Source organism: Rhipicephalus microplus, chromosome X (assembly GCF_043290135.1).
Source record: "Rhipicephalus microplus isolate Deutch F79 chromosome X, USDA_Rmic, whole genome shotgun sequence".
NCBI lineage: Eukaryota > Metazoa > Arthropoda > Arachnida > Ixodida > Ixodidae > Rhipicephalus > Rhipicephalus microplus.
The window spans coordinates 498,182,857-498,199,938 of NC_134710.1; the positions used below are offsets into that span (position 1 = coordinate 498,182,857).

Below are 17,082 nucleotides of genomic sequence, written 5' to 3' on the forward strand. Positions count from 1 at the left end.
CTTATAAACTCGGCAGGGACATGGAAAGAATGAACACGAACAGGCACCAACTTTCAGCTTTTATTTACCATCGCCCTACAATATATATTCATGATACAGACATTTGCAAGTGCACGTAGTCACATGGTCATAATCAAACAGGTTACAAAAAGTCATGCAAAATTTGCACTCACTATCAAATAATGATACTGATCTGCCGCTATCACAAGCATTGCCTCTTACAGCAACTGGCCTCCTCACACTCTCAGGCATAGCATACACACTATTCGAATCCATGGTGTCCAAAACTCAGAAACAAACAAACATTACAGGTGGTTCTAATTTTGCCTTAGCCACTTTCGGCTTATGGCTTTTAATGTTGCAGCAGCCAGCATTCAAATGCACTGATGCTTCTGGTGCCTCTAGTATGATTCAATGGGGCTACTGTCTCAACAGAAATTGTTCGTGAACTCTGATGGTAGTACCAGAAGCTACACTACCAAAAATATTTGTTCGAAAACCTTTCTCAGCATTTTTTTTCAATTTGCCTCTCCTCAATCAAGTAGCTCAAGACTGACTGCACATAAATATTTTGTATAAGTAGCTAAAGTTACAAATGAGTGAAAAAGTAATTTTATGGTTCACTATGGTCTCTTCATGCTGTTTAGTTTATGCCAGAATCACTGCTAAAGACTCATTTTTACAGAGCAAAATAAATTCTCATGACCGGGAACATTGAAGTGCACAACAAAATGTTCAAGATAACTGTGTAATAGGCACGTCTCAGAAAGTGAGCCAACATCACAGGTTACTAAGCAGTAAACCTTTACGTGCGACTTTGCAAAACATGCTCGACACGTGCTTCCCAAGTAATCTATTAAGTAATCCCAAGTAATCTATTATTATGCGAGTAAGCAGAACGCACCATATTGAAAGCAATCAAGTTCGCGAGTGTAGCACTATTCAGGAGCAAATTTTAATCAAGCACATCATGAAGAATGAAATGGAACAATACAGTGAGTTAACGTTCCATGATGTGGCATTCAGTGATGCAACAGCTATGAGAATTTATAAGTTTTCCAAAAATGACCTTGCGAAAAATGAGCTTCAATTCTACAACACACACATTGAACTCACTGAAGAGGAGGCACTTCTAATGTGCACTGAGACAAGGCATAAGGACAACACAAAGTGGCGAGGAGCTCGAAAAGTGAGGATAACAGGGAGTATATGTCACGCTTATTTTACATCCAACATCTTGGGAAAGCAACAAAATATCCAACATCTTGGGAAAGCAAGGTGTCCAAAATGCTCTCCAAAAGCTTCTGGGGAAATAACGCTACTCGTTATGGTAAACACTGCGAACAATTAGCCATTGAAAAATACGGTAGCATAACCAGAAACGACGTTTCAAAGATTGGTTTCCTTGTTCACCCCAAGGTTCCATGGCTTGGATACAGCCCAGATGGTGGTGTTTTCAAGAATTCCAATTCTGCAATTTTGTTGGAAGTCAAGAGCCCTGTACTGGGAAAAGCTTCAACTGCTTCCTAACTTGCTACGCAAAAGAAGCTTGCCTACATAAAGAAGAACGGCGAAAACTTCACTGTAAACCCTAGGCATGCATACTTCTCGCAGGTGCAGCTTGCCATGTTTCTCTTGAACTTGGCTGTTACACACTTCATAGTGTATTCAGAACTGGAGTCAATGATATTAACTGTGCATAGAAATGATGACCACATCGACAAACATGTCCGCAAGCTGCAATTTGTGTATTTCAAGCATGTTTTGCCGAAACTTGCTGAGCCTGCTTAAGGATGAGCAGGCTATGCATTTCTGTTCAGTAACATTTGGTCTCGTTTACCTCCTTTGCCATGTTAAGTTTTTAATGACTGAGGGTAGGGTAAATTTAATAAAATCAGATTTAGAATTTTTGGTTGTTTGTGATGATAGAGCTTTCCTCAACAATATTCAATTCCCCACACATTTTTGTGTGTTTTGATTAAGCTGAACGACCTGGCTTTTGAAGACTAACTGACGAGCAGCCAAGTCCCTTTTTTTCTCGGAGCGTGCACAACCTGGGGTTCCTGGCTCAAATGAATATAAGGGTATTTGCTTGAGCAAGTTACGGTAGTATCTATTCATTGTTACGTTATTGCGCACCACTTAGATGACGAAGACTTTTGTAGGGCCACTGTGATACCATACTTTCACGTTTCCCATAGCCTGAAAAAGATTGGAAGCCGTGTCTGAGTGTAAGCGGTTCTTCTGGCACCCCGTAAGTTCTCATCACTTTGCAGGGTAACAAAAAAAAAAATATGACGGGAACAAATGCTTGCACAACTAACCACACGAACAAGTTTGTGGATTGTGTCAAAAAAGTGGTGATGCGATACCGCTCTCGTGCGGAAAGAATTGCGTAGGCCAGAGGGGAAGGTGCCTTAATGAATGACTTCGGGAGCAGAACAACACTGTGCACAAATCTGTACAAAGACACCTAGGCTTGCATTGTCAAGATTGCGGATGTCAGCCGAAGTGCCATGAAACCAAGGTGGTCGCTATACACAGTTATTAGATGCACGAAATCATTGAGGTGTCAGAGATTATTCGACTGCGGAATGGCTGCGTCAGTATGCCATCTGTGGGACTAACGCAGAAGGATGTATCTGTATTCGTAATGTAGGTTTGTGCGATAGGTATGTGGTTATCAGCAGTGTACTGTTTAAATTTTTGTAAATCAATCTTTGTCAACATTTTTTTTTTTCTAACCATGAAACACGATTGTACAAAAGCATCATGTGTCCATCTAATAAACTCGGTTAAAAGTTTGCACTTGTGTGCATGTAGTTCAGTCTTTGCCGTCTAAGTGGTGTGCAATAACTTAAAAATCAAGTGAATGGTTTTTAAAATTGGAACCAGTAGTTTTTATTAGCGTAACATACTTTCAAAAAAGTATTATGGCTACTTAAAGGTACTTGACGCTGCTTTTCTTAACATTCAACATGTGTTGCATTCACCTAGGCCTATTGCCTTGTGTGTCCAGGACGTGCACTTAGGCGCTGTTCTGTGCATTCATTTTCAGTTTAGTTGCACTATTGTCGATTTTGTTGCGCTAACAAATGATATTCTCCCTTTATTTATGTGGAGCTTCCACAAACTGTGATTTCGAGTAATTGTATGTGAACAAAATGCAACGGAACCATGGAACACATAGAGAACACAATGTATCATGTTTATTTAAATGAAAAGACCCCAAAACTGCCATCTTTGAAGCTGTTCTGACTATTTAAAAGGCCTGCATGGCCGCACTAAACACTATCAAGGCCGTTTGGGCGTAACGCTGCGATATGATTTGGTGCATTTGACCGCCATTATCAGTATTCGGCTAATAGAGACGGAAGTTACAGCAAAGGAAACCAGGAACAAGGAAATAGAGATGATTCATGTCATGATTTCATGGCAGATAATCTATTCGAACAAAACAAGAAATGAACTTTTTTTTTTCACTTCAGCTCGCTATATGTCGAAGCTATTTTTTTGTTACCTTTGACCAATTATCAGAGCAACCTAAACAAATTTGGCAGATCCGACATACCATGAGAATCTTATGTTATACGAAACATGCGCAAGGGAAGTGACTGCGCTGTAATTGATTCATTCAGTAAAACATTACAAAATGATGCTAAATATATGCACAAATGTTGTACGCACACACAGTCACATGTGTTTTATATAACCAGTTGTTAAGAGTTCCGTAACAATTCCAACAGCAACATGGATATTACCAACATCAGAAGTGGTTAACTGATATGTATCCCTTATGCTTGTGAGGACAGTAGTCCTGGCTAGTGCAACCTAAACTAACTTTGGAGGATGGCGCCTAACTCCAAATGATGTTAACTCGACATGACGCCTGTATTATTGAGTACATAGGTAATATTTAGGTTTATATAATTAGGTAGCAAGCACCACAATTGACACTGCACTGGCATTATGGCTACACAGGGCCTTTTTCCAAAACTTTCGAGACCTGGTGTGGTACTATGATAGAATGTTTGAATGCCCCAAAGAATCACCAATGTTTGTTCTCGCCATTCCTAGGTAAGTAAAAATTGTCAATCACCTTTCTCGCATTACCTGTCTACCGTGACCCATGATAACAGGCATGGGCCACACGTGTCTTAAAGAAAGGTTTAGACGATGTACGTGACATGATTGTCTCGTTATTCATATCGTGATCAGCCACATATATTCTCAAAACCCTCTTATCCTTTCATACTAATTTGGTCTACCCCAAGTCAAGGAGGCAATCATGAGGCATAGATAGCATCCAGAATTAGGCGGCGAGACAGATAGCCTGCAGTTCGCTAAGAAATACTTCCAATTTAAGACAGATCATTTCTTCCTCAAATAAACCAAACATCAATACGAAGCTACCGAACTATAATTAGGTAATGAAATGTACATGCTTCGCTAAACAAATGTGAAAAATATCAACAGTGAATAGATTATTATCATTTAGTTCCACTGCAAGAACATGCTAATGCACAAAATGAAACAAACCCAAACACTTTACATGCAGTAAAGAAAAAATGCATGCTACTGAAGCCTTAGAATACATGGGAGATATGGGCCAACCCTCTGCCCTTAATATATGTGTATTGTCACTCGTCATGTGCTCTATACACAGCCGTGGTGTAAGCAGTCGGAAGCATCAATGGATTTGTGAATAATAATGAGGTAGCATTAAAGAGCTCGTTTCACAGAAATTCTGGCGTCGGGATCGTTGGTTGTGAGTGAACAATCATCTTGTCCATGATTGAAAAATCGAGACATATGGAAATAAAATAAGTAATGAATTTTCGGGTCCGAGTGAGGATTGAGCTCAGGCCATATGCGTGGCTAGCAGGTGTTCTACCACACAGCTATGCATATGCTTAGGAGTACATCGAAAATAACTTCCTCAGCTCGGAAATGCAGTTAAAATAACTCTCTTCACAAACATACGTGTCCTGGGTGGGGGAGGGGGGGTACAACTGTGCATCGACATAGAAGAAAAAGAAGATGGCTTTCGTTTTCAAGTCTTCTTAGGTGATTGCCCAAGGGACCCTGTGTGTTGGTCCGTTAACTCAATAGTCTTTACATAGCACAATGGTGTGTTATCTCTCATGTTGTGGTGCTCAGCTTAATTAGCTTCTTCATTGACCTCAGTTGCTGACTACCTGCACAATAAGTTCTACTAGATTTCATTGCGAACACAAGCTTCATAATACCACTCGAACCTTTTCTCAGAGAGAATAGGGGAGGAGAGATTTACAATTCCACCAATCACAATAAATATTTCATCAAGGGCACCGACAACTACCCAAGGTGCAGGTTCTTTCAGAACTTTAAAAACTTTCATCCTCTGGATTGCACACTCGACGTGCACACGTGCCCTGGCTATTTTTAGAGTCTTTTTCGAGTCTTTCGCCGTGAACTGCAGCTGTCCACGAAGAAACAGAGGCTGCACAACCCCCAGCCCAAGGTTTTCGCATAGCGAGCCCAAGTTGAAACCTTTGTCAACCATGACATCATCTTCAAAACTGTCGAGTTTTTCTAGAACTCCCGATTTCTCTACGCAAGTCCTAACCGACGCTTGGCCTCCGAAACCGCAGCTCACAAAAGTAATTAAGCCAGCAGGTGAGACGTTAACAAGAAGCTTTGCTGTGTGTGTACCTTCGTAATGAGAGTATGTTAAAATTCTACAAGAAGCACAGTGCGATTTTTCTACTGCAACCTCTGTGCAGTCTAGCACAACACGTACCTTTTTATATTCCTCAAAGCATTGGGGCAGATTGCTTGCAATTTCTTGTTTGTTTGGCCATGGAATTGCACATTTTAGTACCGCTGCAAGGTTACACAGTGTGCTGCAGAAGTGGCGAGAGATGGTTGTGCCGCTCACAGAAAATAGTGGTGCCATACACACAAAGGGCAAGCAAGTTTTCAATCGCACAAGTACGAGAATGACTCGTTCAAGAGTAGACATTTCAGCTACTGCGTCTTCAATCCTGTTCAGTTCATTACTAATGGCTACAAGCAAAGTCATTGATGACACACGAGTAAAAGTAAGCACAGTATTATCTGATGTTAGCATATCTACAAGCCTGAACTGCTTCCCTATAATGGAGTCTACATCGACCTGGATGCTTTTGTCTTGTGTGCACGGGATGTCTGGTACATCCTTCATGCACTGCGAAAAGCACATGGATGTGATGCAGTTTCCTGGCCCTGCTCTTGTACCTGCACACAAGAAAGATTTCCTATAAAGACAGATTCAAGCCAATGCAAGAGTGCTGAGAATCTTTTAATTCTTGGAAGAAATGACATCAAAATGATTTAACTTGTTTTGGCTTAATTGCTATAAAAAGCAATTACATAGCTTGTTTGGCTTTGTAATTGTTTTTAAATGCTTCATAGCATCTGTCTAACGACTGATGATGCGTGCCATAGTGTGATGCCATGATCTTATATACTGTTTATATCAATTTGTGCATACAGTTGAACACTTTTATAAGAAGCATACACCGGGGAGCAATTCTTGTCATGTACATGAGATGTCTCTTATGAGCAGGGTACGCCGTAAGCATTTTCTTGTGAACCCCTATTTAAATCTACGCACACTAGTGTCTCTTATATCCAATTGTTTCTTACATTAATGTCTCTTATAAATGGGTTCGACTGTATCAGTGTTCTGGCATTTCACTCCCTGCTTATCTTCTCAGCTGCTTGACTCATTGTTTCTGTGATAAAGTGGCATGTTGAGATTTTCAACTACGGAGCAAAATATGAGAAAATTGAAGGTACATGCTTCAACAACTCTATTTTGAAACAAGAGTATGAATGCTTGCAATAGGTGAAATGTGGCATATTTTTTTCCTGAAGCATCTCTAAAGATCAGTAGAAGTTTTCACTTTGTATTCGATGATAATGCATAAGTTGATATGCATTCCTTGAGCCGTTTTGTAATTTTACCCTGTTCATACCTTGCATACTAGCTCGTGCTGCTCACTTCATTCTCCGCTGTCGTCCTGCCAGCTATTAATCGTGCGAATATCGAAGGTTAGGTCAGTGTACGGCTTAAGGTGGTAAAAAAGTTGCCAGAGAGCGTAACAACACTTTGAGGGATACATGCTTCAAGCTATTGACATAAAGTTGTTCTCTCTGGTTAGTATAAATCCTTATTTTAGTTTCCAAGCTTTCACCCTGGGTGTGTATAACTACAATAGCACTACATATTATAGCATATGATTGAGCCTTTACATCACAAAGGGCTTCATCGGGGGTTCTCTTCACAAGGTGACACATGCACAGGTTGAGCAGGCTCCCAACATGTTACTTGAGAAGCTGATCCTGCACAAAAGTAAAATGAAAAAATTTGTAAACATTCTGCATTACAAAAGGGTATACAGGCACAATGACAGCTCAGAGTGTACTTACGATATGTTGAACATGCACAAAAGTAAAATGAAAGAATTCGTAAACATTCTGCATTACAAAAGAGTATACAGGCACAGTGACAGCTCAGAGTGTACTTACGATATGTTGATCTTGCACAAAAGTAAAATGAAAGAATTCGTAAACATTCTGCATTACAAAAGAGTATACAGGCACTGTGAAAGCTCAGAGTGTACTTACAATATGTTGAACATGCAAGCCTGAGGCAGTTTATATTAAAGAGTGATTGAAAACTGCTTTATCTTGGCAAGAGCATGACATGGGTATACTTTGAATAGTTGTAGATTGGTTTACATTTTCTAGCCCCAGATGAGTGCAAGCAGCTCTACTGAGCAGCACATTTTTATTCTTGTTTACAGTGATGTAGTCTAGCTAAGTGAGTAATGCTTTAAATTAGCCCAGTTATATCCTGAATTTCAAGATATTATCTGGCATCAAAGGTTGGCAAACTCACAAGTGAACTCGCTCAAACTTGAAGTGGTGAGTCTGTGTATGAGTGAGTCGGGGTAAGTAATTTAGTCAATTTGAGTCCGATTGAGAAAATGTTTTGTAAGCCTGAGGCCAAATGAGCCCTAAGGGCAAAATGCATTGGCCGAGCGTGAGTGAGCTCCACATGTTTTGCCGGCATACGTCTGGCATTAATACATCTTGTGACCACCTGAAATCACTGCAAAGAAGCCAATTTTTGGAGAGTAAAGGAGTGTAACTGAAAGCTCTCACTTCCTGTCCTGTAATTTCTTCACTGCTTGAGCTGCAGCACGAGAAAATGCCGTTTGGACAATGTCACAAGCCACATTCTATGCCTTGTTAGTTTTTTTTTTTTTTTTGCTGCAGACTTTTTACAACATGCACTCTAAACTGCACAGCAGGTCTTTCATGTCAAATAATCAGAGCGATAAGTTTGGGCTGCCAATCAGTCTGGCTCGTTTACGGTTCGTCAACAATGCATTTCTGCAGCCAGCTGTTGCATTTTTTTGAAAGACTTGGGCACTTTCAAGTTTCTTTTAAATGTGATTGCAAGACACAGACTCAACACAAAAGACAGAGACACGAAGGCAGTGTGAACTCTACATAAAGACAAACAAAGACACAAAAATGCACTCTGTGTGTGTCTTCTTTGTGCCTTTGTTTCTCAAAGTGGTGAGTGTACGTTTCAACCAATTGCTAATTGGTGTCATGCACTTATGACACTTTGCATGAGTTTCGTTCTGTGCATTCTTAGCAGTTCCATGACGCACAATTCAGTGGTAGCCTTAATGTTGGGTAGCATTGTTTTGCAGTGTCTGCAACATCATGGTGGTTGGAGAAGAAATTAGAATCCTAAGAAATCTAGGAGAGATGAAACCTTTGCCTATGGATAGTGTAGAGATCGCGGACAGCCAGTAGTGCTTAAGTAGCTTGCAGCAATTTCAGAACAGAACTGAATTGGTTTGACATTACACAACTGACTATTTTTTTTGCAACTGACTATCTTACATTTTAGTTACATTTCTAGTACATGGGGCATCTATATCTCCTCTTTTACAAGCCGTTCTTGTCAGTTTAATCAGTGTGGTGGTTTGCTGCGCATGCTCTCTGGCGTATTGCATCCGGCTAAAGATACTTCCTGAATCAAGGCATTGTTTGGTGGCCTCACTCTCTCTGTTGGCAATGGTTTAAGAGTATTCAAGATTCTACGCTCGGAATGGCTTCGGCAGGCTCGCCTGTACCGTCAAGGGGATTTGGAGCCGGCACACTTGCCGACATGTCGCTGATGCAACTGTTGCTGGTGCAGGTACCTCTGCTGCTGGTTTCTGCGATCCACTTCGATGCAGCGGAGCGCCGGACACAGCCCTTTTTGTCTGATCCTTGGTCAGCATCTACAGTATCTCGACTATCATCCACACGTGTGCATGGGTCATCATCTGTCGTCAGAGGCACGTGTGGCCCGAGCCACGGATGGATCAGCAAGGATCAACCAATGAATTCGGGCCAACAGAACTCACGTGGTGCCGATCAGGCGTATATAGGCACTCAGCACGATGGCTTCGTGGGATTTGGAGCCGGCACACTTGCCGACATGTCACTGATGCAACTGTTGCTGGTGCAGGTTAGTCATTACTACCCATCTCAATCGCGGAGACTTGTATATGCATTGCCGGCTCCTCCCACGTTGCTAACTGTCCGTAACAAAAACCACGAATGCACGATGCATACGTCGCGTCTGAAGAGATTGCGATTATTTTCTAACAGAGTGCTGTATTTGATTTTGTTGTTAATACTCGCGGGGGATATTGAACTGAACCCAGGTCCTGCTAAGACACCGGAGATGGAAGTGCTGAAATGTTTGCAAAGTGGGCAGGAAACTTTAATTTCAAAATTAAACGGCATCGAATCCAGGTTTGAAAAAAATGAGAACATACTGATGGAAGTAAAAGATAATCTTAGCCAAACTCAGAACCAGATAAGGGACCTCAGCAAGATTGTAACGGAGCAGGCAGCTATAATACGGCAACTTATGCAACAGGTGAAAGATCTGCAAAAGAAAACAAATGACCTCGAAAACAGAAGTCGCCGGAAAAATCTTGTTTTCTATGGCGTTGACGATAAAACCTCAGAATCGTGGGATGAATCCGAAGCTATAATAAAGAATATTTGCAAAACGAGCCTTGGAATGGAACTCGAATCTGTGGAAAGGGCACATCGCTTAGGACGCTATAATGAGAATAAGAAGAGGCCAATTATTGTTAAATTCTCATTGTACAAAGAGCGTCAGGCAGTGCTTCTCAATGCCAAAAGATTCAAGAATTCCCAGTACAGCGTTAGCGAAGATTACTCACATGAGACAAGAAGTATCAGAAATAAGCTGTGGGAATATGCCAAGACAAAAAGACAGGATAAGAACAATAAAGTGAAGCTGAATTTTGACAAACTGATTATTAACAGCAGGGCTTTCAGGTGGGATGACGAAAAAGAAGAGGTCGTCCCAGTACGCAGGCGATGACAAACTAGAAAAAAGGAGAAATACCGATGTCAAGAACTTGTTGCCGTCATCGTGAACTGCCGCAGCGTAGTTAATAAAGTTGCTGAGCTCTTGGGCTTAATTGAGAGTGTTAACGCAGATATAGTCCTTGGTACAGAATCTTGGCTAAAGCCCTCGATTGCTGATAGTGAGGTGTTTCCGCAAAATTACGTCATCTATCGCAAAGATAGGCTCACAGCAGGTGGTGGCGTTTTTTTACTTGTTCGTTCTTGCTTACAGTCATTTGAAGTTGATTATAAGTGCGATGCACTGGAGTCTGTATGGTGCAAGATAACACTGCCTGATAACTTCGCGTTTTTGGTCGGAGTGGTTTATCGCTCGCCGAGCTCAGATAGTAGCATAATGCAAACATTAGATGAAATTCTTTCTGAAGCATCAGCCCAGACAATACTCCTAGGGGGGGATTTTAATCTGCCTGGCTTATCCTGGGGTAATGGTTCCTGTATAAGTATAAGCGGGCACATGAACCGTGCGATGAAAAATATCGTCGACAGGTTTGGGCTGACGCAGTAAGTTACCACCCCTACTCGCAACGACGCTGTGTTGGACTTGTTGTTTTGTAACTCGCCAAATTTCGTAAATTACGTGACTGTGATTCCAGGAATTAGTGATCATCTTGCTGTTGTTGCTTGTATCCAAAAGAAAAAAGTGTGTGCGAAGTTACCTACGAGTAGAAGGATCTACTTTTATGACAAGGGTGACTACGATGCAATTTCTAAAAAACTTCGTAATTCGTTCCCTGTTTTCGAATGTCTTTTTGAGGAGGGCAATGTGCATGATATGTGGGACAAATTTAAGAATATACTTTCCGAGTTAACAAATAGACATATCCCCAGTGTTCATTCATCCCGGATAAAAAAGCACAAACAACCATGGGTAACAGCACATATATTAAAACTTATCAACAAAAGGAAGAGGGCATTAGGCGCATTCAAGAAAAGCAAATCAGTTGCTCACTTTGAAAAACTGAAGTCGATTACCCACGAATATAAGCTAAAGATAAAAAAACTAAAGATGATTACTTCACTGAGCTGAGCAACAAAATGAAATCAAATCCTAAAATGTTTTGGAAGTACCTAAAACAGTGTGGCTCAGATTCCTTTGGAATACAGGAGTTAAATTATAACGGCACGGTAATTACGAATGACGAGGATAAGGCTGCATGCCTAAACAACTTTTTCCACTCGGTATTCTTACCTAAACACAGCTGTAATTATCATCAAACTATTATGAGCATTTTGCCTATGCTTCCTGTCGAGCTTAGTGTTAATGGAATTGAAAAACTATTGAAGGACGTTGATGAGAGTAAATCTAGTGGTCCAGATGAAATTTCTCCGCGTGTACTCAAGCGTTGTGCGGGGTCAATTTCTATGTATCTTTATGCAATTTTTGAAAGATCTTTAGCGACAGGTACCTTACCACATGACTGGAAAATTGCGCACGTGGTACCGATACATAAAGGTGGGTCCAAAAAAGACGTTGGTAATTATAGACCAATATCGCTTACGTCTATCCCATGTAAAATCCTCGAACATATTTTATACAAAGAAATAATAACTCATTTAAACAAGCATAAGGTACTAATCAACGAGCAGCATGGATTTCGCAGAGGGCTGTCTTGCACAACACAATTAGTCGAATTTTATCATGACGTAATATCGGGCGTAGATACTGTAGGACAGCTTGACGGTGTGTTCTTGGATTTTCGGAAAGCGTTTGACACGGTGTCACATTCACTCTTACTGTTTAAGCTTACCACCCTGAACATTGATAAGACTTTTTAAATGGATCGAATGTTACCTTTCCCAAAGAACACAAACCGTAGTACTGAATGGAAAATGCTCCGAATACACCGATGTTACCTCAGGGGTCCCACAAGGCTCCGTCCTGGGTCCGCTATTGTTTTTAATTTATGTTAATGATATCTCTGCAGGAATTTCATCTTCTATACGATTGTTTGCGGATGACTGTGTTGTGTACAGAAAAATTTTTGATCACAATGATGTATTAGAACTTCAGAAAGACTTATCACTCATTTATAGCTGGTGTACCAAATGGAAAATGAATTTGAATATAACAAAGTGTGTACATATTTCATTTACCAAAAAGATGAAACCATTTCAGTCACAGTACCATCTGAACAATGTACAGTTGAAACAAGAGAGTACATATAAGTACCTAGGTATAATACTGTCATCTGAATGTTCATGGAGGCCTCAGGTTGACACTCTCATAGCCAAAGCTGGTAAGGCTTTAAATTTCATTCAAAGAAACCTGCGATGTTCGCGTGTGAATTTAAAACGTATGGCATACACTACTTGTATCAGACCTATCTTAGAATACGGTTGTGTCGTGTGGGACCCCGCCGAGGTAACCTTCATTGCTGCTCTGGAACAATTACAAAATCGTGCTGCCAGGTTCGTCTTGGGACGGTACGGAAGGGGGGAGAGCTGCACTGCAATGAAGGCTGAGCTAGGATGGGAGTGTCTTTCTGACCGCCGCCAGAAGCAGAGATTAAAATTTCTTTACTGCATTTACTACAATAAAACTGGAATTAATAGAGAAATATACCCACACAACCCTCATTACACTTCAAAACGTTTTGATCATAGTTGCAAAATTCGGGAATACCCAGCTAAAACGAACATGTATGCCAATTCATTTTTCCCTAGAACGATTAAACAGTGGAACAGGCTAACTGAAATGCAAGTACATAGTGGGAACGAAGATATATTTTATTCACTGCTGTAAACCCGTGTTGTAACCTGAACGAAGATATATTATGTGTGAACAAAATTCTGCTATGTGTGTGAACGAAAATGTATTTCAGTTATTTATGTGTGAACAAAGTTGTATTGTGTCGGTGAACGGAGATGTACGTCATTTATTGATGTAACCCCCCTGCTATAACGCCTTCGAGTGCTGCGGGGTATCTGATGAATAAAGAATAAAGAATAAAGCCCTGCAAATACAACTTCTCGGGAATGATCGCACAGCAGCTAAACAGAAGAAGTGTCGTGAACTCTTCAGCCTCATGGACCCTGTCCTGTCCCTTTTTTGCTGTGTTCGCGCGCTGAAAAAACTTGCAAATATGACTATCTATGGGCTTACTATCTTTTCTAATCTAGCAGAACAAATGCCGACTAATAAACAATATACCACAGTGCGACCCACTTATGGTCGATTCCACAGCCTTCCAAGGTTTCTTTGTTGTATGCCCTGTGTGGCGTGTCATAATAAATGTTAATTGTAACAAACATACCATGCTTATGTCTAGCAGAGGCACGGGCATCTCGCGCTGCTGCTTCCTGAATCCTTGCCAGGTCTTCTTTTTCATGTGTTCTTATGGGCAAGCTCCGCGAAGGCACAGCAGTCTTCTTCAGTCGTCTTCGATTAGGTGTCCACAATTTGGGATATTCATAAAATGAGGATTGAAATGAAATCCTGCAATTTCATGAGCCACAACAACAATCTAATTTAGTGCATTACAGAAAAGCACATTTCGAATACCTTACTGTTAAACGAGCATTCAATTCATGCATGGTAGCCAAGCATTTTACGTAATTCTGCATTCATAACGATGCACCGGCCATCAATGGAATTAAAAATTAAAATGTTTTGTTGGTTAAACCAGAGTGCTAATGCACACTAATGAGACTTGAAAACCAGTTGCAAAGCTATCGCGCTAAAAAGCAAAGCCTGTGTCACAAGGAAATTTTTCTCGCGATCAGGGCCGATTTGCATCGGGCTCGATCCAGATCAATCGCCCCTACAATGCCACTTGTGATTAAGTGTGATTGGGATTGATATGATCGCGGTTTTGCTGACGTCTGCACCAAACATGATCCGGTAGGTTTTTGCCATGTAACAGCGGTCTAAGTTGATTTCAAAATCCGATCCAGATTGGCCCTGATCGCGATGAAAGAGCCCGCGAGGAAAAACACTTCAAAGTGCAGTCGCGCATTACGGTCTGTTAAAAAGACCGACAGAATGCCAAAATTAACGCTCCTGTCATTTTATGCGGGCGACAGACGCCCAGGCACTAGCTTCCTAACTCTCCAAAAGCAACAGTGAAGTGTTTCGGAGTTTATGTCCATCGTCCCGCATCGACGGCGCCGTTCATTTCAACAATATCATTATGCTTTCCTTATCCTTATGCTTTCGTGAACAATGTCAACAATTACCATTTGGCTTACCGAGCATACGCGTGCCAACCACTGGCACGCGTCAAATGCGCCTCTCGGCGTCGGCGGCGCATACGCGAGGAGGCGCGAGGGATCAAGCCGGGCCAACGCCTCCTCTAAACAATGCCTGAGGAATGGCTCGCGCTCCCAGCGGAGTTGGCCTGCCTTCAGTTTTCAGCAAGTGCCGTGCGGTGGCGCTCGCGACCGAGACTTCTGTTCTGTTCTGGCTGTCAAGGTGGATGGACGTGTTTTTCGAGCGCTCCGGATCGACTGCGCAGATAAGTGTTTTTGCATGTTTTGAGCTTGTCTTTATAATTATAAGGCAGCGGTTGAAATCTTCGTAGCACTTATTTTATGGTACTGCTTTTTCGGGGGCCAGTCACCAGGTATTTATTAGTTAGTGCGGGTGTGTGTGTTTGAAATTTTTTGTTTTGTTTGTTGTTTTTTTTTTCTTTTGCCACCCCGTTGGGGAGGTGCGTGTACACTGAACACGAAAATTTTCGTAGTAGAGCTTAGACTTTCTTTTTTTTTTTCGTAGTGCACAGCTCGAGTTTAGTAATTATCAAGTATAGGGACAATTGGTGTCAGAAAGACATGGTTAAAAAGACTGTAAAGTGTTGAGGATGTGGAGTGGGTTTGAAAAGGACCTAAGCGTAGAAGCGGATGGAGAAGAGGCTGACGCGAAGTGTAGGCAATGTGAGGTCGAGGAAGAAATGGAGAGAATGATGGTTGCACAAAGTGAACTGCTGGTGAGAATCGATGAGCTCGAGACTGCGTTGGCGACAGAGCAAGAGAAAACGAGGGCAATGGGAGAAAGACTGAAGTCCACCGAGGAAGCCCTAGCGAAGCTGAATAAAGAAAAGGCCTACGGAGAGAACAGTAGAGAACCGGCAACCAGAACGGTGGAGAAGGAAGAGCAAGCAAGTTTGGAAAAAACAGGTTTAGCCGGTTCAACTGTCGCAAGGCCCAGCTTCAGCGAGGTAGTGGTGGGGCTGGGAGGGGACAAAGAAGCCGGCATCACAGGTGCAAGTAGCCCCCAGGTGCAGGACGCTCCAGCTGAAAAGTCACAGCATGTGATAATCGCCGGGGACTCAAATTTAAATCGATGCACAGAAACCATCAAAGAGAGGGTAAGAGGTGACGAGAGGGTTGCAATAGGGGCGTTCCCAGGACGCAAGCTTGAAGCAGTCATGAGGCAAGTGAGCGCAAAACTCAAAACTACAGCTGATAGACGAACCCTCGTGATAATTTCAGGCGGTTCAAACGATGTCTTAAATGAAGATACAGCAGGACTAGCAGCCACACTGGCGAAAGGCGTCGATGACATGCGCGCCACTGCTCCTAAGGTACAGGTAGTGATATGCACGATACCGGAGGTACCGGTGCGTGATAGCAACCTGCAAAGAGCGGTTGTCAACGCAAACCAAGAGATATGGCGGATGAGTCGAGAGAAAGGCTTTGAGGTGGTGGAAATAAACAGAGAGGTGCATAGGTGGGGTGGTTTTCAACGAGACAGAATTCACTTCGATGGGCGGCTAGGTCATGAGGTGGGTTGGCGACTTGCAGGACGCGCAGTAGCTTTTTTGGGGGGCAAGCGAGCCCTTCGGGGTGCAGCATAGCTAGTAACGAGGAAAACAACCAGGGAGACTCTTCGACAGGTGTTATGGACAGATACGATCCCAAAGTGGCACCAATGTCTAAGATAGGTAGAGTCCGGGGCATAAATAGACGTAGCCACGAGCGCCGAGCTCATTCAGACATAGGGTATATTAACATGCAGGGTGGTAGGAACAGGCTTAATTGGGAAGAGATAGAAGAATAGCTAAGGGAAGAGAGGCCGATGGTGTACGGTTTTGTAGAAACACATCTCAGGAACATGGAACAACCTCCGAAGAATCCGGACTACGCGTGGGAATATTGTAATAGAACAGAAGGCAGCAGAAAGGGGGGTGGTATTGGGGCCTTCATTCATAAAAGTACAGACTGGCAAAGGGTCAAGCAGGAGTGCAAGGAACATTTATGGCTAAAAGGGAAAGTGGCAGGTCAAATGACACTCCTTGGTTTCGCGTACTTGTAGACGGGAGCAAAGGCCAGAGAGGAAAACCAGGAAATGGTAGAGTGTATATCAAAGGACATTCAGGAGTTAGGAAGAGAGTGCGAGATAATTATACTAGGAGACATGAATGCGCACATAGAAGATATAGATGGGTATACAGACCCGACAGGCAAAATGATCATGGATATGTGTGAAAAGCTTGATTTGATCATTTGCAACAGTACCGAGAAGTGTGAAGGGCAAATAACATGGGAGGTAGGAAGGCTGCAGTCGACGATAGATTATGCACTCATGTCACATAGGATGTATGATAAGCTGAGGGGAATGCACATAGATGAAGGTGGCTC

General features: G+C 42.1%; 2 protein-coding genes across 9 annotated transcripts in view; one reads left to right on the forward strand and one right to left on the reverse strand.

Moving 5' to 3' along the window:
* The window catches only part of LOC142776738 (uncharacterized), a 54,690-nt gene that overhangs the window by 1,946 nt on the left and 35,662 nt on the right, over positions 1-17,082 (forward strand). For 3 of the 6 annotated variants that reach the window (XM_075880979.1, XM_075880980.1, XM_075880981.1), the window contains exon 1: positions 7,352-9,562. In XM_075880979.1, coding sequence (XP_075737094.1) covers positions 9,158-9,562 — 405 coding nt within the window. In that variant the 5' untranslated portion in view covers positions 7,352-9,157. Of the gene's footprint in view, positions 1-1,419; positions 1,907-7,351; positions 11,005-17,082 lie in introns of those variants that run through there. The other 3 variants (XM_075880977.1, XM_075880978.1, XM_075880982.1) reach the window with 3 other exon arrangements.
* The window catches only part of LOC119160759 (uncharacterized), a 48,351-nt gene continuing 31,311 nt past the window's right edge, over positions 43-17,082 (reverse strand). Inside the window, exons 1-4 of one of the 3 annotated variants that reach the window (XM_037412985.2) lie at positions 14,692-14,981; positions 13,758-13,939; positions 7,279-7,368; positions 43-6,258 (exon numbers count right to left, since the gene is read on the reverse strand). In XM_037412985.2, coding sequence (XP_037268882.2) covers positions 7,292-7,368; positions 13,758-13,939; positions 14,692-14,753 — 321 coding nt within the window. In that variant the 5' untranslated portion in view covers positions 14,754-14,981 and the 3' untranslated portion in view covers positions 43-6,258; positions 7,279-7,291. Of the gene's footprint in view, positions 6,259-7,278; positions 7,369-13,757; positions 13,940-14,691; positions 14,982-17,082 lie in introns of those variants that run through there. The other 2 variants (XM_075880984.1, XM_075880985.1) reach the window with 2 other exon arrangements.